Raw genomic sequence first — 22,314 nt, 5'->3', positions numbered from 1 at the left:
AGCAGGCACTCCATCTCCCTTCCTTCATTTTTGTTTATTAAATTCAGTGATGTGGGAAAAAAAGCAGTTTCCCAACTGGTTAAGAATTCTTGCTTTGCCTGCCACCTGTGATGGTTTTTACAGTGTAACCCTGGCTTTGGCAACTGCAGTAACGACCGATTGGGAGATAATGCAATTCAATGCTTGTGTTAGGTTAACTAAACCCCAGAAGAGAGAGACTGACAAATGTTTCTATTGTGGCTAACACAGGATACCTAACTTTTAAAACTCTTTAACAATTATCTTTGTATTTCTAATTAGCACTCGTTTAATTTCTTATTATTGACAACGGCCATGTTTTCCGAATCAAACACGAGAACATAACATTCAATAAGCAAGAGAGTACCTTTAGTGACAGGCTACTATATTAATTGGAATTGTTACAGAAATTCCAGGGCTTGGGGCTCGTATAGCTCCTAAAAATGGGTAGTACTTAAATTATACTGGAGCTATGATCACATTCTACTTTTAGAATGGACACACTAACCGTTTTAACATACTGCTTGGGAGCCATAAAGAGAGGTGATGGAAAAGGTTGGTGGAAAGGAAACTAGGGCTCTCAGCATCTCGAAAACCAACCACAACGACAGGACTCGCCCACCCTCTCCGAGAGCTCACAGCCTTGGACGCCGACATCGGGACCGCGCGTTCCAAGCGGAGCACAGGGGGCGCGCACGCCTGCGCTGAGGCCTCGCTCGAGTTCCAGGCTGGAAGGTTGTGCGTTTGAGTGTCTATGGCAACGCCACGCTGCCGCCTTCTAGAAGCCTTGGCTCCGGCTCCAGTAGTGTGAGACCCGTCCCGGTGGGAGGGACCTGGGCTGGGGAGGACGGATGGGGGTGCAAGGGGGGTGGCGGGTGGGGAAGGTGCTGGGAACATTTGCCCTAGAGTTTAAGCTAAACTAAGAAAAAACGGTCCAAGGCTCAGAACAAAAAGATCTTTTCATTCCAGTTCTTTCGCCCACGCAGGGAACGATGCCTCTGGAGGTGGTGGTGGAGCTGCAGATCCGGGCGGTAAGAGACGTCGATGAATCTCCCCCCACCACTTGCCCCAAATCAGACTCTTTCCGTGGGGTTCTTAAATGGTCCCGGGTCGTTTTCACCACCCCCTCCCCACCTCACCACACATACATCATTATCTTTTGGGACAAATCGTACCTGTCCCTAAGATTCTCTACATTGGTGTTCCCTGACTTCCTAACCTTTAATTCAGCTCAACGTTTCCCCACTTTTTTTTTCCCCTCTAAAGCCAACTTGTTTCTTGGCTTTATCCTGAAATTTTCTGTTCTTTTAAAACAACCCTGCATTAAATCCAAGAAGGATTTTATTTTTCTTTACCAGGGTAAAGATTTGTGAAAGGACTTAAAAACCCAGCCTTTAAATAATCAGGGAAGAATTTAATTTCAAAAAGCCCCATCACTTCCTGATAATTTGTCACCTTTATGAACCAATCAAATATTTTCTAAGCTATTTCCCCTAGAGATGGCTCTGGTTTGCAATTTCAAGAGGGAAATCCATCAATCAACGACTGTTTTATAATTACTGAATCCTGCTTAAGTGAGGTGCCCTGGCCGAGTGACTCCATCGTTCTTGTTTGGGGTCATTCCCCTTATTTCAGCTTCCAGTTTTCAATCTTTCCATCTGTAGTTACGACACATTATCATGCAACTTTGCCTCCAAGCTATACATGCTTCTGTACAGGCCATGATTGCAAGCGCAATGCAGAAAAGTTAGGGTTCCAGAAAATCTGGTTAGCCTCCATGCAAGTGACAGATGCTCTGGTGTCATCATACATGCAGCTCTGAAACAAAGATGAAAACTTCCTGGATTTGTCCCACTTTGCTGACAGCAAACAAGACCAGACTATATCAATTGTGAGCTGTCAAAATTGTGCAGTAAGATGAAGGAATTCTTGAGAAGCTGAGTAATAAATCAGGCTTCCTCCTTATCAAGGCAAAAACCAAGCAAGTTTTCATTTCACTTCATTCAACATTATTGGTTAATTTTATTTTGATTTTTAAAAGGCATTCTTCAGTGTACAATTAATTAACAGTGAAATCAGTTTTCCACTTTACAGTACTTACGATGCTCCAAAAACAGCAGGTGAATTGATCTGTGCTTGAAAAACCAGCAAACTCAGGCTCAGCAACTAAGACAGGGAATTCCAGAAGTAGAACCAGGAACCAGAAAGTGAGCCTAATTTTGAGCCCCTAGTATTCAGACTTGTGGACACTGCAAGAGGATATATCATTGCTCCCAAATATCTGTGCTGAATATTGCTGCAATTAAAATAAAGGCGAAACAATAAAGCAAACCAATTAGACCTTCACGGTTTGGCTGATTCAGGAAGTGAAGAGGTAGTCTGTGTTCAGGATGTTATGGGAATGTAAATGATTTTATTTTCTTTTAAGGAGTAGCTTTTCCTCTTTCATTGTGCCTCTCACACTCAGATAGTTCACACTTCCACCCAATCAGAGCCTACTTGTCGCAGCCATTCTCAGGATTTCTATGTGCAGCTCTATATGACAGATCAAAGGCCATAATGCTTTCTATTTATAAATGTCAAAATAATTGATCATTAAGATTATCTGAAGACTCCAGTTCCACAGGTAATTTAAAGGTTCTTATTTTCAGGTAGAGCAGCATTTACAGCACATGCCCTTTTTGGTGTTTCCTGATCAAAGAATAATGAAGGGTCCACCCTATATTTGGTGGTCTTTGGTCTTGTGATTTGGGGAGGCACCACGGATAAACTGCTTTAAATGTAAAGGTCAATGTAAACAGAAATTTAGGAGTTAGTTATACTTTGTGCCTGGTATAGCAGCAGATTGCCCCTGATGAATTTACCTAAAGTGTGCTGTATACAGGGAAACGGAATTCCATATGAAAAACTATAATATACAAGGTCATCCTTGTGGTATATATGAGAAAGCTTATGCTTTTGCATTGCAAATAATCACATCATTTGCCCATTTTATTACCCCAATAGAAGAGCATTATACTTTATTCAGTAGAGATGATGGGCAGCAGGCCCCATCTCCTGCTATACTGGTCCATTGACAGGATGACATGCTGCCCAACTCTCAGTTCCTCTGGCCTCCTCAGCCACTTAGCTTTCCTCCCTCTGTCGTGTCATGCTATTGGTTATCAGCAGAATTAAGCATGAAGCCAGAGTTCCATCCTTCCTTTTCTATGGGGACTGTAGGTATGCCCACCTTTAAGCGTTTCTTCTTCAAGTAAGTTCTTGGCTTGTTCTCTGAATGCTAAAAGACATTATTAGAGAGTAGTGGCAAATAAATATCTATTTGCAGATCTTTTGAGGATTTAGAGGGAAAAGAAAGATATGTACTATAATCTCTCTTCTCACTACCAGAAGAGACAATAAACTGAAAAAGCACACTAAGCAAATCAGGATTAAGAGGAAATCTCCCCAACTGTGGCAACAGATCTTCAGAGAATAAATTAGAAAAACCTATGTCTTAGACTTTTAAAATACTGCTTAAAATATACCTTAGGAAAAGAACTAGGATCAGTACGTGGCTTATCTGCATGTATATTTACAGAATGAAGATGGTGTTTCGTTTTCAAAGTTCAATTTAGAAGTGATATGTTGATTTGCAGGATTACTAGAAAACACAAATTTTACTGAGGTCAACTTTTAAAAACACAGCAACATTATAATCACCCCAGCTTGGTTTCTTTGCAGTTGTCCTGGAGATATAAATGTTGAATAAATACATAGTAGAGGGATCTTTTTTGCTTTCCATAATATGGCTGTGATCAGTAATGGCCAGCACATACTCCAACTTCACAACCCATGAAGATGGTAGGATGCCTGAAATCCCAAAGGAAGCCTGAAACGTCTTAAGAGGGACAAGCGGGATGACTGCTGGTTTATGTCGGCATTGTCGCATGTGAAAACCTTCAGATCTCCTGGTGCCATAAGGAATGAGATGGTGTCATTGTTGGTTCCACAGTACAAAGAGGGCCGGAGCATTGTGCGGTGAGAGCCAGCAATAGTCCACGATGCTGTATTGCATGTAGCCCAGAAAAAAGCCAAAAGCTACGTCGGTGACATTGTGCCGCCCCAGCATGACCCTGGAGAGGCCCACGATGAAGGCCCACAGTACTGTCAGCACCCTCAGTGGAATGGCCAGCACCAGGTGGTTCAGGATGAACCGCGACATCAGGGCAGCCCTGCTGGCATGGCCCGAGGGGAAGGAGTACTTGTCCACCGAGAGGGTCACAAACATGTCCATTTGGTTGTGGGCCGGGCGGCGCCTACGGACCAGCGCCTTGATCACGGTCACCAGGAGCAGGTCCAGCAGCAGGGCGAAGAGCAGGTTCATCAGCACCTCGCGCCCGGCCCAGCTGTCGCTTCTGAACAGGCCGTAGAGGGTGCCCAGCAGCCAGGGGATGCCGTGTCCGGAGATCTCCAGCAGCTTCATAAGGGGCCGCATGCTGCCCCACGACGAGTTCTCCCCCGCGCACACCCCCAGCTTCTTGGACAGCCACAAGTCGATGGCCAGCAGGGAGCGCAGAGCGATGCCCAGGAAGGACGGGTTTAGGTCCATGCGGTCATCCTCGGGTAGCGCGGGCGGGGGCGCCTGCGATGGCCCGGTCCCAGCCAGGGGAAAGGAGCCGCGGCGGTACACCGGGCTCTCGGACGCGCGGAGCCGGGCGCAGGTAGAGTCGACTCCCGGCGCCCGGCTGCTGAGCAGGGACTGGAACTCGAACCTGCCGGCGCCGCCGCCGCCATGGGCCGGGCTGCCGGGGCTGCTGCTGCTGCTCGAGGCGGAGGCGCTCAGCGGGCGTCCTTCGGTGTTCCTCCGGGGGCTCGGCATCGCGGCGAGCGGCCTAAAGAGAGGCTTCCCGGCCCTGCAGTCTCTTCCGTTTCCGCACTGCCATCTTTTAGGGGCGGGGAGAGGAGCCAGCGAGAGGCTGATTGTGACACCTGGCGGAGACGTGGGAGGAAATACGAATTTCAAGTTTGAGAAAGCGGAGGAGAGGAGAGGGTGGTGGTGTGGGAGGTACAGGTGAGAGGGTGCGGACGTGGGGGAAATTGCAAGAGGTTAGGCAAAATAGAACCCTGTTTAAAAAAACAAAACAAACCCTGTTCTCTATTTTTTTTCTTTGTTTTTAAGATTTCTTGCCCTGGGGTGTTCCTTCCTGGCAAGCAGGATGTGTACCTTGCTGTTTACCTCCTGAATCAATACCTGGAGACAGACTGTTTTCCCTCTGTGTTCCCTATTATGATTCAGCAGAACATGAGGTTTGAAAAGGTGAACGTGACATTCTCACTGCTAAATAGAGAACAGATTTTGCTGTCTGAAGATCGTTTAATGGTTCATGTAAAGAACACAGTTCTTATAAAGTTATTTTGTAAATTTCCTTTAAAAGAAAATTACTTGAAGGCGCCTCAGCACAGTGCAAAACCATAGTTGGAGGAATTGCTTTTGTATCTCAGGTCTGAGCCAAGTTGTGTCAAGCTAGCGCTAAGTACCCTGGTCGATGTTTTCTATTCTTGGAACTCCCATGGCATTTTCTAACTGGAGCAGAGAGCATTTTGTGAATATTCTTGGAGGTATTAGAGGCAGTTGCATTACATTTCTGACAAGGATGATCAATAAACTAGAAGGCCTTGTAAACAGCCCTTTTTAGACTCAGAAAAATAACGAAAAACTACCACCAAATTACTTAAATCCTGTCTCTGAAATCCTGTGACAAAACAAGAAGCCTCTTCAGATATTACTGAGTGTCCTTAGGTCATATGTAGCTTATTTAGCTACAGTGATAAAGGCCAGATTCCATTCCAAGGAATATGAACATGATGTAAGTAGTCAAAACATTGCCAACCTTCTTCCCACTTTAGAATATTAATTTCATTACTATGCAATCACAGACAGTCCTTTCAAGTTTTTGTTTTGGAATTTGGAGGTGGAATCAATTTTAACCTTGAGAAGTCTAATGATTTTTGCCCTAAACAAGATCACTGAGGCGGTTCTTTCCGGGAGAGGATGAGTATGAGAAGGCTCCAGGGTACAGCCTATCACTTTAAAAGGTCTGGATGGTGGTGCCCAGAAAATGGCCTGTCTGTTTTGACCTGAGAATGGGACAGGAGATGATTGATTTTCTAAAGGGCTAGGGCTCTATGTAGTATTTTTGTAAATCCCAGCCTCTTAATTTAAATAGAGTCTACCAAACTTTTTGGATAAGAGGAATAAATGGATATTAACTTTGGAGCATACAGAGTCCAAAGGAACCTACTTCTGCCATTTAGTTGTTGGTAGTGGTAAAAAGTGGGTGGTGAAAATCCAGTCTTTTTTTTCCCTAAGAATTTCCTTATTTTATCAATTTTAAGTTTTCTTCTGTAGAAGACTGTACAAATCTTTTTTTTTTTTTTTCTGCTTTGTCTCCCCAAACCCCCCTGTACATAGTTGTATCTTAGTTGCAGGTCCTTCTAGTTGTGGGATGTACAAATCTTTTTATAAGAAGGTCAAGGATAGAAAATTGTAGACGCACAGAATGGTAACTCTGTAAATGACCTTGAAGGTCGTCTGGTCCAACCTCCTTGACTTGTGGAAGAGGAAGGTGAGCCTCAGAGTTATACTCTAGGTGCTACTTCTGCTCTGTTGCAAAGCTGTGCATTTGAGATTACTAGTCAAACATATATCATGGATCATTTCTCATTTTATAAAATGCAATTATTTAATATCTTGAAAAATTGCCTTCTTGTGTGAGCTGTTTGGGTTCATGTTCCAGCTTTCTTCCAGTTGGCTCCAGCTTTCTTGTATCTGTTCCATTCTCTAGCTGCAAATACTGGCAGCAGATAGCAAAAGGTTTCTCCTCCTTGGACGTTCTGTGTAATTCAGGATTGAATGTTCTAAAGCATTTGGATAAACAAGAAATTACTCATAAGGAATGTATGAGCCATTGTGTTTGAGCAATTCATGTGGATCATTTACTCCCACAGATCACACTTGAGAAAATCTTTAGACATAGATGAAGTGAAGGGATGCAATTACTGAAATAATTTAGGGAAAAAACCCAAAAACCTCACCCACATTTGCTCGATAAATCCAAGTCAGTAAGGCAAAAATGGATTACAGGGGACAGCCTCCATTTTTGTAATTAAAGCAGACCTTACTTTGAATCAGCAGCAGATTTTAACCATGCTTAAGTTTAAACACCTTTTAAATCAGAACTTTAATGCCTGTGATCAAACTCTGCTGAAAACTTCTTGTTTCTTACAGGGTTCTAGAATTCACCGGGAGGGGCATTGTATGCCTTTTTTTTTTTTTGAGGAAGATTAGCCCTGAGCTAACTGCTGCCAATCCTCCACTTTTTGCTGAGGAAGACTGGCCCTGAGCTAACATCCGTGCCCATCTTCCTCTACTTATTTTATTTTATTTTTATATGTGGGACACTTGCCACAGCATGGCTTGCCAAGCAGTGCCATGTCCGCACCTGGGATCATGTTGGCAAACCCCTGACCACCGAAGCGGAATGTGTGAACTTAACCGCTCTGCCACTGGCCGGACCCCATTGTATGCCTTTTATTTCAGTCCTATCCTTTGCCCTTTCATCTCGAGGACAAGATAAGCACATTTGGCAGTGGCTAGAGAGGTATCACAGTGTTTTTCTTGTGCTTCATGATGCACTTAAAACTTATGAGGCTCTCCCTCTCTCTAGTTGTTTTTGGATTCTGTGGGAGTGTAGCTACTAGCGCTTAGCTTTTCTTTTGTGTCACACATGGAATTTTTATTTATGTTCCTTTTTTCCCAACCAGTTGCTTGGGAAGAGAAGTCATTCATTCAGTTAACAACATTTAATGAGTATCTCTGGTATGCAGGATGTTTTCCTGGTTTCTCAAACAGTTCTCTGAGGTTGATGCCAGATGTGCTTTTAGCAACAAACTGTAGGAGGAGGTCATGCTGATGGCAGTATGGGCATGTGGGAAATTCAGCTGGCTCAGTCGGTGGTGTTGGGTTCATTCTCCATTTATTTTGTAATCATTTGTTAACTTTTAACCACATACCTGTTAAAGTTACTCCTGTTGAAACCTAAATAACATATGGCTGGATTTGACATGTGTTAATTATTTGGAAGAATATAATCTACAGTTTCTGTAAGTATATATTAATAGAACTTTGAAAATTTATTTTCTCTATTTTTTTCTTGCAGGTGTTTGAAAACGCAATAGATCCTGGAGCTGTAGCAGACATTTTAGAAAGTAGGTACTCTCAAAAAAAAGAAGAGACTATTGTATGTATGTAATTCACAGATGTAAAATTCTACTATTTTCTAAGTTATGATACTTCCATGTGTGATCCATATTTATATTCAAGAGAGTCTGTGTACAATGTGAATTGTGTTTTTGATTCTATTACAAATGCTTTCTAGATATAGATGGGATTTACTGGATGGTACAATTCTGTTTGTTTGTTTATTTATTTATTAGAATTAAATGGCTTTTGTATATTCACAGAGTTGTGTAACCATCGTCATAATCAATTTTAGAACATATTCCTCACCACAGAAAGAAACCCTATACCCATTCTTTCTTATCCCTCCCAGCCCTAGGCTACTACTAACTGATCTTTCTGTTTCTATAGATTTGCTTATTCTGGATATTTCATATAAATGGAATTATATAACATGTGGTCCTTTGTGACTGGCTTCTTTCACTTAGCATGATGTTTTCAAGGTTCATCCTTGCTGTAGCATGTGTCAGTATTTCCTTTCTTTTTATGGCCAAATAATCTTCCATTGTATGGATATACCACATTTTGTTTATCCATTTATTAGTTGATGGACATTTGGATTGTTTTCACTTTGGGGCTATGATGAATAATATTGCTATAAATATTTGTGTACATGTTTTATTGGGGACATGGATTTTCATTTCTCTTGGGTATATACCTAGATGTGCAATTGCTGGGTCATATGGTAACTCTTTTTAATCTGAGGAACTTCCAGACTGTTTACCAAAGCAGCTGCATCATTTTACATTCCGTCAGCAATGTATAAGGTTCCATTTCTCCAGGTCCTGGCCAATACCTGCTGCTATCTGTCCTTTCGATTGGTAGCCATCCTCATGGGTATGAAGTGGTATCTCATTGTGGTTTTGACTTGCATTTCCCTGATAGCTAATGATATTGAGCAATTGTTTATGGGCTTATTGGCCATTTGTCTTATTGGAGAAATGCCCAGTCAGATCCTTTGCCTATATTTAAGTGAGTTATTTGTCTTTTTATTAGTGAGTTGTAAGTTCTTTATATATTGTAGATACAAGTCCCATATCAGATGTGTGATTGATAAATATTTTCTCCCATTCTTTCTATTATCTTTTCACTTTCTTGATGATGTTCTTTGAGGCACATATATATATTTTTTTAAAGATTTTATTTTTCCTTTTTCTCCCAAAGCCCCCCTAGTACATAGTTACGCATTTTTAGTTGTGGGTCCTTCTAGTTGTGTCACGTGGGATGCTGCCTCAGCATGGCTTGATGAGTGGTGCCATGTCCGCGCCCAGGATTTGAACTGGCGAAACCCCGGGCCACCGAAGTGGAGCGCTAGGACTTAACCACTCAGCCATGGGGCCGCCCCCAGAGACACATATGTTTTTAATTTTGTTGAATTCTATTTTATCTATTTTTCTTTTATTACTTGTGCTTTTGATATCATTATTAAGAAACCATTGCCTAATTCAAGTCACAAAGATTTATGTCTATGCTTTCTTTTAAGAGTTTTATAGTGTTAGCTCTTACGTTTGGGTCTATGATACCTATTAAGTTGATTTTTGTAAATGGCATGAGGTAGGTGTCGGACCTCATTCTTTTGCATCTGGATATCCATTTATCCCAGCACCATTTGTTGATGAGAGTATTTTCCCCCATTGAATAGTCTCGGCCCCTTTGTTGAAAATGAATTGACTGTAAATATGAAGGTTTATTTTTGGGCTCGCAGTTCTAATCCATTGATCCATCTATCTATCATTATGCCAGTACAACACAATCTTGATTATTATGGCTTTGTAATAAGTTTTGAAATCAGGAAATGTGAGTTCTCCAAGTTAGTTCTTCTTTTTCAAGACTATTTTTGCTATTTGGGTTCCTTTGGTTTTCCATATCAATTTTAGGATCAGCTCATCAATTTCTGCAAAAATGCCAACAGGGATGTTGATAGGGATTGCAATGAACCTGTAGATCAATTTGGGGACTATTAGTTTTAACAACATTAAGTCTTCAATACATGAACTTGGGATGTGCTGAGAATTAATTGAATGTAAGGAATTTAGAGCCTGAGACAAATTAAGTGCTTACATTACCATTGGGGTGATGGTTGGCAAGGATATATTCCCTTCTTCCACTTGGAAAACCTAAAATTATAGGCTGTCTTGGCTTTTAAATTTCTTGGCATTTAAATTCTGTCCTGATGCATGTATTTTTCACAGGTCTTCAAAGGAAGAATTTTACTTTTATTGTATATTTTTTTCAGCTTTTTAAAAGATGTAATTGACATGTAACATTGTGTAAGTTTAAGATGAAAACGTGGATTTGATATATTTATATATTGCAAAATGATTACCACCCATAGCATTAGCTAATACCTCTGTCTCCTCACATTGTTGCCATTTCATTTTGTGGTGAGAACTTTTAAGATCTACTCTCTTAGCAACTTTCAAGTGTATACTACAGTTTATTAACTATAATCACTGTTATAGGCTGTTTTGAAATATTTTCACTTCTAACCTTGTGTGGGAATTATCTTTATTGATTTTTTGTTATTATACCATTTACGTTTTAGATTACTTTTAAGATTGAAATTTTATTCTTTTCTTATAGACATTGTACATGGGCTCACTATTTCTAAATACATTTTGGACTTAGGAAATATAAAAAATGTTGTATTTTATGTCTAATTTATATAGTCACATAGCATACTGTTTTAAGCAAGATAAACTTATAGGTCAATGGATAACAATTATGTTTTGAATTTTTACATGAAAAGTTTATTGTTATTTCAGTGATTTATGCATATATTTTTAAGAGAAAAAATATTGCATCCATTTTGTCAATACTTTTAAGGGGACGAAATGCTGTTTTTATAACTCAGTTACTGTTACTCCATGACCTTGATTTATTGGGTCTAGAACTATCTGAGTCATAGTTGGTATGGCACTTACTATTATTATTATTGATAATGTAAATAGGATGTTATGGCAGTTTTAGATTTAGCAATCAATGAAAAACTCTGGCAATTTTCTAAAGTATTAAAATCTCATTTTTTCCTTTTTAGGCTTCCTAACCAGGTTTGAATTAATACAGCAAGTGCCTCCAGGTAACGTGCCAGCAAATGCATTTCTAAATTAGCTTAATTTAATTTAAAAAGGATTTTGTCGTGACAGAATAGGGACTGGTATTTAAAAGTTGTGCTTTATATAACACTCACTTTTTTTCCCCCGCCAGTCTGTTGAATTATGTCCACTTTCGGAAGAGTAACTTTGTGGGTTTAGTGGCGGTGAGCATTACTCAAACAGGCTGTTTTACTTTCCATTTTTTCATAACTTTTTTTCTTTTAAAGATTGGCACCTGGGCTAACAACTGTTGCCAATCTTTTTTTATTTTTTTTTTTCTGCTTTATTTCCCAAACCCCTCCGGTACACAGTTGTATATCTTAGTTGCAGGTCCTTCTAGTTGTGGGATGTGGGACGCCGCCTCAACGTGGACTGATACACCGTGCCTTGTCCGCGCCCAGGATCCGAACCCTGGGCCACCGCAGCGGAGTGCGCGAACTTAACCACTCAGCCATGGAGCCGGCCCCATTTTTTCATAACTTTATCTAATTATCATCAAATAATTTTTTCAGTCCTAGCTCAGCTTCTTCTTTTTTGCCTTTGGCTATGTTCTAATTTGTGGAGTGTGTGTGTGTGTATAACCCAAAGCCATCTTTTCTGTTAGATGCTAGAATAGGGTTGGCAAGCTACAGCCCCTGGGCCAAATCCAGCCTTCAGACTGTTTTTAATATGGCCCATGAGCTAAATTTCTACATTTTTAAAAATTGAGATTTAATTCACGTGCTATAAAGTTCACCATTTTCAAGTGTACAATTCAGTTGGTTTAGTATGTTCACAAGATTGTGCAACAATCACCACTATCTAATTCCAGAACATTTTTATTACCCCAAAAAGAAACCCTGTACTTATTAGCAGTCACTTTTCATTCATTCCTCCCCAAGCCCCTGGCCACCACTAATCTACTTTCTGTCTCTATTGATTTGCTTATTGTGGACGTTTAATATAAATGGAATCACACAATATGTGGCCTTTTCTGTCTGTCGTCTTTCACTTAGCATGTTTTCAAGGTTCATCCTTGTTGTAGTATGTATCAGTTCTTCATTGCTTTTTATGGCTGAATAATATTCTTTTATGTGGATATACCACATTTGTTTGTCCATTCATTGGTTGGTAGACGTTTGGGTTATTTCCACTTTTTAATAACACTGCTGTCAACATTCGTGTCCAAGTTGTGTTACTCAAGTGTTGTTTTCAGTTCTCTTCAGTGTACACCTCGTAGTGGAATTGCTGAATCATATGTTAACTCCGTATTTAACTTTTTATGGAACTGCCAAACTGTCTTTGGTTGCTACATTCTTAAATGGTTGGAAAAAATTTTTTAAAAGATGAATATTTAGTGATTTGAAAATTACATGAAATTCAAATTTCATCATCCACAAAGTTTTATTGGAAAACAGCCATGCTTGTTTGCTTAGGTATTATTTATGGCTGCTTTCACACTGCAGTGAGAGAGTTGAGTAGTTGTGACCACATGGCCTGCAAAGCCTAAAATAGTTACTTTCTGGCCCTTTGCAGAAAAAAATTTGTGACCCCTGTGCTAGAATCATGAGACTTTTAGGAGGAAACTGTTCTATGGTGCCTTTGCTTTGTGATGTGTCATAAACAGAGAGTAGGAACTGCCACCTGGTAGCATCAATTTTCATGCATAGTTTCTCAATGTGGCAGATCATCTGGTGATTTTAGAGTCATTTGCATACGTGTGTGAGAGAGAGAGAGAAAGAAAGAGAAAGAATGCTTAAAACTCAGAAACTCTTCTAATTCTCTTCTGATCTTTGCTATTATGTTTTTGCCTTTCCCTTCCCCAAAATGAAAATAGCTTCAGTTTTTACTTGTTATAAAAAAGCATCTCCAAATGATGAGAAAACCTTTATTTATATGATTTTGGTGAACATGTTCCTTTATGTTTCTCTGTGGATAGAACACATAGATATGGAATTTTTACATAAATAGTGTCACGTACATTTTCTTCTGTTATTAGCTTTCCCCATTATACATCACTGTTATGTTGTCATTTCTAAAAACATAGATCTACATCATTATTTTCATTAATTTAGTTATGTGTTTTTATAGGTCTATAAACAGTATGTACATAATATTTTGGGTTTTGCTCTTTCAGTCTACATTATTTCCTGTGGCTTACTTGTTTGTCAATTTCAATAGCTATGTATTTTTCCATAGCGTTCAAATTGATATTGTTGAGCATTTAGATTTTCTGTGTCTTTCACATATTTATAAAAATTATTTTTTCTCTTAGTATATTTTTAAAGAATAGAATTGCTAGATTGAACCATCTCTTGCAACGTGAGTAAACTGATCCCTAGGAAACTGATAATAAGTTTCCGTTATTTCTGCTGCATTCCACAGTGCCTGCCCATCCCCAGATCCTAGCTAATGCTGGATATTATCATTTCATTGATTGTGTTTACAAAGTGTGTAATAATTTCTTTAAAATATATTTTACTATATTTCTGGCCTCTTCTTTTTAGATATGATTGTGACAACCTTAAATTTAAAGTTTACTTTAAAAAATTTTCATTTTTCTATATTACGATTTTTTTTCTTTCTTTCTGTATAACATGACTGTCAGTGTCCTTCGATTACTTGCGGAGTGATGTCTGGATGTTAGCATTGCATTTTAGTATAAATTCATGATATTTTTACCAAAGTTTTTGATCAGTTATGCTCAACACATATGTATTTCCCCTGTTTCATTGCATTATTTTAATATTTTATTGTGTGAATTTTTCCTTTTCTTAAGAAAGCATGGTCTCGAGAAGGAAGGTGAGCTCCTGGCAGATGCCTCAGCTAAAGCAGAGGTGGCCGTGGAGGCTTCTATGGGGATTATAGCCCTGCCCACTGGGGCTGTGCTGGGAGCACGTCAGGGGCCCCAGAGGAGTGGAATGGACCCAGAGTCTGTAGTTCTTTTTCTGCCTCTTGGTTTGTTGGCAGAGCCAGGCCCTGAAAGCAGACAAGTGGATATAGGAATAGACACTCCTGTGTATGTCAGTGCTTTCTTAGGAAGGCAGAACACAGGGAAGATCAGAGATGCCTCCTACCTGCTTTTCAGAAATTTTCACAAAATGTTTTTCAGCCTAAAAATGACAGGCTAAAATCAGGGCATTTCGTTTTTTTTATAGGTTTTTTTTTTTCTTATTTGACTCAATTTTATGTTCAAACATGTATCACTGCTAACTGGCAAGTTATATTTTAGTATGCTAATAAAAGAGAAGCAGGCCAATTTGGGTCTTATTTAATTTTATATGACAAAAAAAATTATCCAATACTTAAATATTCTCACTGTAAAAATTTTAGCTAACACAAAATTATATAAAATAAGTCAAAAGCCACATGCCTCAACAACTTCAAAACTAATTACTATTAATAATGTGTTGTGTATCTTTTTAGATCTTTTAAAATGCATTTAGTATATATAATGTATTTAGTCTGTTCAACCAACCCTAAAATACATACATATATGTACACACAAGCATGTATGTATACATATATATACTAAATATATCTAGTATTTAGCAAATGTATATTTAGTGTATATTTTGGTTTGATTTTGGTTGAATATACATATTCTGCAACTTGCTTTTTAAAATTTAATATATCTGGGGCCGGCCCTGTGGCCGGGTGGTTAAGTTTGCAAGCTCTGCTTCAGTGGCCCTGGGTTTTGCGGGTTCAAATCCTGGGTGCGGACATGGCACCGCTCATCAAGCAGAACCAGAAGGACCTACAACTGTAATATACAACTAGGTACTAGGGGGCTTTGGGGAGAATAAGGAAAAAAAAAGAAGATTGGCAACAGGTGTTAGCTGAGGTGCCAATCTTAAAAAAAAAAAGAAACAAAATTTAATATATCTTAGTTTGCCATATGTTTTTCTTATGATCATAAATGCATCTGTGAGAAGACTGCAAGAATAGTTCAAAACCATGATGACTGGAGAATATGGGAGCTAGGTGCATGCATACTGGTTATAACTTGGAAGTTAGATACAAAATGGAGGCTTTATTATACTTGTTTTCCTTTTGTCTACAGTCCTTCAATTTCTGATTATAATTTTAGTGGAATTAAATATGAATTTCTCAAAATAATTATTTTTGTTCGACTTCAGATGCATTACAGGTTGATCCATTAATTTGTCCAACATATATTTATTGAGGGTGTACTCCGAACATGGGCTACACTGTGCCACTTCCTGGTATCACACTGGTGGCATCAAGCACAGAATGCTGACAGTGAGCCCTCATGATCTGCTGGTTCTTGATACCACATAGTTAAGTAAAAATGATTTGCTTAAAGTCTGATGTGGACAGCACTGTGGGGTCACGTGGGCCACTTTTAGGTTCTCAGGGACCAGTTCTTCATTGGCTGAATTGTTACCTTTTCATTTTGCTGTAGATATTACTTTATTGTTTGATTTTTTTTGCATCACTTTCAAACACACTTATTATAGTTAAAAGACGTATTGTGACCATTAAGTTAATGATACAAATACCTCACATTTGCGTACGGCTTTCCTGATAACGACCAAAGAGGTCCAATGGTTTGGCTTGGAAGTAATGAAGACTCTGGTTTTTCAGTTTACAAAGGTGGGAAAGAGCAATTGGACACAAGGGGGCAGCATAATCCTGATTGATTGTGAGCTTGGTGCTTTCGTTTTATTGACCTTTTAAATAAGAACCTCTACTTTGAGATGTCATATCTATTCAGTCCAGCTGTAAAATGCTACTTTAGTGGGCACCTATTCTGTGAATCAGAGATTGATTTTATACTTTGTAGTGATGTTTATTAGGCATCAGCAAGGACAGAACTGCCTCGGATGATCTGGTTTTGAATTCCTACTTTATCATGTGGCATCATGACAAGTGTTTTCAACTGTTAGTGCCTCAGTTCCTGTATCTATAAAGATGAATCAAGTGAGACCCCATATTGGGAAGCAAGCTGTCAATTCTAATATGCTCTATAAATGTTGTTTCTTGAGCTAATATTATTAAAATTGTTATTTCTCTTGAAGTCTCATTTGTTTCCTTTTTTGAGGAGAAGGTTTTCATTGATGGCACTGATGACGTTCCTGTCTACACCATTAATCTTTTAAGAACACTGAGTTCTTTCAGACATTTCACATGGCCTATGAGACTTGCTCAGTTTGTGTATATTTTTATTTATTATTTATAACCCAGCCTCTTGCTGTAACATCCCCTTGGTGTGCTGACACTTTCACTCTGGGTGGCAGTTTAAATCTCTAAAAAAATGACCAAATCAGAGAGACAGAATTGGAAAGCTTCACAGCCTTCTCTAACTCTATTTCAGTCTCTTTTTATTCCTGTGATTCTTAATATAGTGGATGAGCTTGCCTACAATTATCTGATCTCTTATGTTTATCATAATTCTTGCTAAATTTAGGAGTAGTAATTTAGGAGCTATCATTTTGGATGCAGCACCAGCCAAAAACGTATGAAAGGAAAAAAGAAAAGCGCACTGTATAGAGCATCATATCATGCTTCGAGGTGTTTGTTCCCAGTAGGAGCATATGGCCCAAAACACGTGACATTCATAGAGACCAGAGTGGTGCTGAGACCACTGCTGGGCTGGCGTCACAGAGCAGTCATGTCAATGGCAGGTAATGTTAGGTACTATGCTCTGCACTTCACAGGTGTTTGTCATTTGTCCTCACAGTAGCCCTAAGGGGCAGGTATTATTGTGACTTTTACATTTTCCTGAAGAGGAAACTAGAGTTAAGGAGATTATGTCATTTGCTCAGGATAACAAAGCTGGTAAGTGGTAGAGCAGGGATTTGAACCCAGCTCCGTCTGAATCTAGAAACTGAGTTCCTAACCACTGGACTATAAACTTCAGTAGCAAGTTGTATTTTGTTGCTAGTGATGGGTAAGGAAATTGTCACATCACCTCCCATTTTCAGGCTGCACTCCTGAGATCTCTGAATGGAGGAAGTCTGTTTGGCCAATAAAGGTGGGGAGGTCATGCCCTTCGTAGGGAGCATTATAAAAGGAGCATTGGTAAAAAAAAAAAAAAAGGAGGCCAGGATGAGACTAGTAAATGAAGTAGAAGATTGATCTTAGAATTCCACTCACCTTCCCATCTGCCTTTATGCTGTATGTTTCTTTGTATAATTGGTTAATGCTTGTAGACTGCTCCAGGAGGGCAGGAATTGCAGCCATCCTGCTCACTGGGACACATCCAGAGTCTGGAACTCATGGCCCATAGTAAGTTCTCAGTACATATTTCTTGAATGTATGAATGAAAAGAAATTATTGAAAATAAATTACTGATAAGAGTCAGAAAAGATTTTAGAGAGCATTTAGTCTGTCTCCCTTTTTTCTACAGTTGTGGAAACTGAGTCTCAAAGAGGGAATCTAATGGTTATTGAGTGGCTGATGTAAGCAGGCACTTAAGTAACTTATCTCATTTTAATCTTCACATTCATTCATTCAAGAAGCACTTCTCAAGTACCCACCATGTGCCAGGCACTGTTCCACAGGCCAAGGGGCGGAGTGAAAGATGCTGCACTTTGCCGTTCTTTTCTGAATATCACTGAAATTCCATTTTAAAATGTCTGCCTTTAATGATATCTCAGGGGGCCTGAGAAAGATGCTGACAGTATGGCCCCCTTTCAGGTGAGATTGGCTTGGCCAGGCCCTGTACTGGCTGAACTGCCCTGAGCTCACACCTTTCTAGGGACAGTCCTGCCAGAAATTTAGTAAAGAACAGAACAGAACAGAGTCACTACTTTCATGGAGCATTCATGGAAGCAGATCATAAATACATGAACGAAAATATCAGTTAGTCATAACTATTAGATTGAAAGTAAAATAGGGTGATGTGATAGGGAGTGGCAGCCTCTTTAGGTTGAGTTGCCACTTTTCTGATGAGATATTTAAACCAAGGCCCACCATCCAATAGGTGGGAGCCAGCCACGAAGAGATCCAGGGAAGGAACATTACAGGGAGAAGATCAGTGGGACAAACCTCTAAGATCGAGGCGAACTTGATGTGTTTGAGGGACAGTGAGAAGGGCAGCAGGGATGATCAAGAAGGAGAGTGGTAAAAGTAGGAGAGGTACTTAGAGGCCTGATATAGAGTCTTGAAGGCTAGGGTAAGATTCTTAGATTTTATTCTAATATGATTGGAAGCCTATTGGGAGGTTTTAAGTAGGTGAAAAGCACGATCTGATGTATTTATAACATGACGTGTTACAGGTTATAGAATAGGTTTGAGTGCAGGAAGAGTGGACTCAGGGAGACCAGCTTGGAGGCCATGGCAGTATTCCAGGACAGGTGGTTAGGGTGAGGGTGGTAAAGATGGAGAGAAGCACAGATTTGGGATTTATTTTGGAAATAGAGTCAATGGGACTTGCTAATGGATGGATGTAAGGAGTGAAAGAGTGGAATCAAGGATAAATCCTAGATTTTTGACTTGAGCAATGGTGCCAGTTCCTTTGATGAAGAAGGCTAGGGGAAAGCTGATTTGTGGGAAAAAATGGAGTTTTCTGTTTTGGACCTATTATGATGAATATAATCTGAACAGGATGAGAAGGAATAGCCATAAGCTGAGGAAGTACATAGCAGAGGAGGGAAAGATACATCATCAGTCCATTGTGGCTGGAGCATGTCTAAGAGGGGAAGAGTGGGAAAAAATGATATTATGATGGAAAATATAGAATACTTTGCTTTGCACTTTGATCCTTTCCTCATTAGGACCCAAACATTCATATTAAGTGAAATGTTAGAAGAAATTAATCCATCATATTACTTGCTGCAAAGTCAATTATTTTCTACAGTTGATGTTCAAAAAAATGCCCTAATCAGAATTCCTCTCACAAATAAAAAGGCAGCCACCAAACAGTGAAGCTGCCTCATTGACTACAGTGACTCTTTTGATGGTGCTCTGCACAGGGGCCACTCTCAGTGCAAACCACTTGTGTAACACCTGCTGTGTAAACAAGAAGGTCTCAGATGGCAGCTTCTCCATCCTTCAGCTCAGTAATTCTCAATCCTATTAGACCCAAGATCTTCTTTTGGTAATGAGTATTTGTAGCATCACTTTTACCATACTAAAATCATATTCGTAGTTTATATACCCAACTTACACGAATCACTGTAAAAATCAGTGTAATATTCGGGCTGTAATATAAGGGAGAAATAAAAGGAAAGTAATTTAAAATAAATATGTATATCAATATGTAAATGTTGAGCAACATGAAGTATTTAGATGTGACATGATTTTCAAAATGCCAGAAGGGTCTTGGTAAAGATCCAAACAAAGCAAAGTACAGTTGTTCCTTAATTTACGTGGTACCTGCATTCCTGAAAATTCAGTTTATTTTAAAATCATGCAAAAAAGTGCTTTGTGTTTATATGTAAGAGTTGGGCCTCAGACTCAGACAATTATAAAATGGTTTCTCACCTGAAAGAATGTCTGGTAGGATGTTAGAAAGTCGTGCAGGAGTATCATGAGCATTCCAGGACCTTCTAGCACCTTTGGCTCCTGCCCATGAAATGTAGCCACAAATTTCCGAAATGCCCTTGGGGTTGTACCAGCACTGCTGAGAACCACAGCTCTGGCTCTTCTCTGGGCTGTTGGGACCTTGACACATCACTGCATCACAGAATACATTGAACCCTAGTCCACACTGTAACCTTTGCGTTGATGGGGCCTTGTCTGCCTTATTCCTGTTCCATCCGTAGGACCTGACCCATGGTATGCCCTTAGAAGACATTTGTTGAAGGAAAGAATGAATGAATGAATGGAGGGATGGAGGGGTGGATGGATGGATGGATGGATGGATGAATGGATGAAAGAGATCTTCCTCTTCTGTTTTGTGGAGCAACCCTTTAGATAGTCTTTTTTCTCTGTTATGACTTGGGGAGGTTTTAAAAAATTATCCATGAGATAAAAAGTAGTAGAAGTCATTTGCCTCTTGAATAACAGGTGCTGTGGTCAAAATGTCTGTTTTTATCTGAGTGCCACCTCTGCTGTCACCTGTCTAAGCTTTTATTTTGTTCAACTCAGGGATGTTGATACATCATTTTCAGGATGTAAATCTAGTTATGCCTTTTCTGCATTCTTTCTAGGGTGGGCAGAGTTGGCCTACTATGAAGAAAACACACGGGATTTTCTTTTCCCTGAGCCCAAGCTGACACCTTCACACCCTGGGATGTGTAGGGAGGTGCTCATGAAGACGGTTGCAGGTTTTCCGGTAAGTGATCTGAGCCCAGCTGGGCTTCTATTGGGAGAGAAATTCTTTCGACCTGAGCGTTTTATTCCTGGTATGGCCTGCTCTTGGGCAGATCACTTCCTCTTGGTTAGTACCCCTGTTGTTGTATTTTAGCATCCCTGTTAGGATGCCCCACTCACAATACCAAATTATACTAATTTCCCCTATTGATCTGAGAAATGAGAGTCTTACCTAATCAGGCTAAATCATTGCCATAGTTATCACATAGTTATAAAAAAGTGGCTTTTTTTTTTACCTCCTCTTAAGGCCGATTAACTGAAAGATTTGATATCAGTTTATTTAATCATAGCTATTGTTTTAGTAATAATAACAATAAAAAAGAGTAGTAATAGTAATCATGCTACTTCTCATTTATTTTGCAGTTTCAGTTTTTCATATGAAATCTTATTTTCCTCATAACAATTCTCAAGTCAGCCAAGGCAGATATTATGGCCTCCACGTAAAGGAGGGAAAACTGACAGAGGTTCACAGACTGATATATTGAAGGATCTGAAAAGACACTTCAGTTATTCAGTTGATAATCTAACTGTTTTGGGGCCATTATCTGAAGCCAAATTCAAAATATTCATTTTGATGTTATCTGTGACGATTTCTAATTCTGCAGCAACAACTTTCTCAACTTGTATGTCACTTGGATGACCTCCATTTTAAGGACCATATCTTTGTGAATTATAAAAGCATATTTAATACTCAACTTTTCTGGTACTGCCCCATAAATTACCATTATTACAAATTAATAAAACGTTACTGTCCCCATTTTGTTGAGAGTGCCATGAGGCATACATAACACGCAGGACCCTTGTTTCTGTGATGTTTCTGATAACACAACTTCCAGCTGTGATACTTCAAACAGCAAACGTTCATCAAGAGTTGTCCAAATCAAAATTACTAATGGCCATAACTTTGAGCCCTCTATATCTTTGAGGGTTTGTTTAGTGTGACTGACACCATTTTTCTTCTCAGAAATATTCTTTGTGTATCACTTATATCTATGGTACTTGTGAGATGCTCGCCTTTATTATTTCAAGTTATTGAGATATTGCTCTTTAGAAGCTAAAAGGGGATAAAAACTGATGAGAATAAGGTGTGGGATACTCTTTATATTAACTTTGGTTTGCCTGAGTTTTCTATTAAATAAATGCCATCTTCAAACACTGGGCTGGTGTCCAGCTAAGTATCAAGACAAGGAGAAACACTTTGTTATATCTTCCCTGAATTTTTTATCTCTGTTATGGGCATCAGTAGGAAGAAGAGCCTATAGAAAGTTGTGTTTATAGTTAATCATAAATGCAGGTGATCATCAGAGAAAGGGCTTTAAAACTGCAAGGAAAGATCCTCATGCATTAGAGGTAAAGTATTGATTCTTACAATGAAGTTAATTGAAGTATATATATTTTTTAATATAATATGTTTTCTTGTTAGGTGAAGGCTGAATTTGTAAATTAAGCAGAAAGAATATTATTTTTTTAAATTATTAACTTTTACTTAATAATTTTCTTCTTTATTTAGTGAAATGATTCTAGAAAAATCCTACTGTTAAGTCCATTTATTGACCTCACCATTATCACCATCATGCCATTGCTAAGGAGATTGGACAAGATAGAGCCTGTAAGCTAAAATCAGTACTGCTGTGAAAAAGAAAGCACATTCCTTCCTAT

The 22,314-nt window shown here is 39.2% G+C and overlaps 1 protein-coding gene across 5 annotated transcripts in view; it reads left to right on the top strand.

Annotated features, from left to right (window-relative positions):
- The first annotated feature begins 695 nt into the window (after positions 1–695).
- Positions 696–22,314, top strand: part of SPATA6L (spermatogenesis associated 6 like) — a 43,739-nt gene continuing 22,120 nt past the window's right edge. The window contains exons 1-6 of one of the 5 annotated variants that reach the window (XM_014860717.3): positions 696–825; positions 1,005–1,049; positions 5,180–5,317; positions 8,220–8,268; positions 11,337–11,378; positions 20,493–20,617. In XM_014860717.3, coding sequence (XP_014716203.2) covers positions 1,011–1,049; positions 5,180–5,317; positions 8,220–8,268; positions 11,337–11,378; positions 20,493–20,617 — 393 coding nt within the window. In that variant the 5' untranslated portion in view covers positions 696–825; positions 1,005–1,010. Of the gene's footprint in view, positions 826–1,004; positions 1,050–2,019; positions 4,722–4,951; positions 5,072–5,179; positions 5,318–7,772; positions 7,880–8,219; positions 8,269–11,336; positions 11,379–20,492; positions 20,618–22,314 lie in introns of those variants that run through there. The other 4 variants (XM_044756778.2, XM_014860715.3, XM_070495686.1 and 1 more) reach the window with 4 other exon arrangements.

This window comes from Equus asinus, chromosome 23, assembly GCF_041296235.1.
Source record: "Equus asinus isolate D_3611 breed Donkey chromosome 23, EquAss-T2T_v2, whole genome shotgun sequence".
NCBI lineage: Eukaryota > Metazoa > Chordata > Mammalia > Perissodactyla > Equidae > Equus > Equus asinus.
Note: the sequence above shows the minus strand (reverse complement) of the source record. Positions and strands in the feature narration are given on the sequence as shown.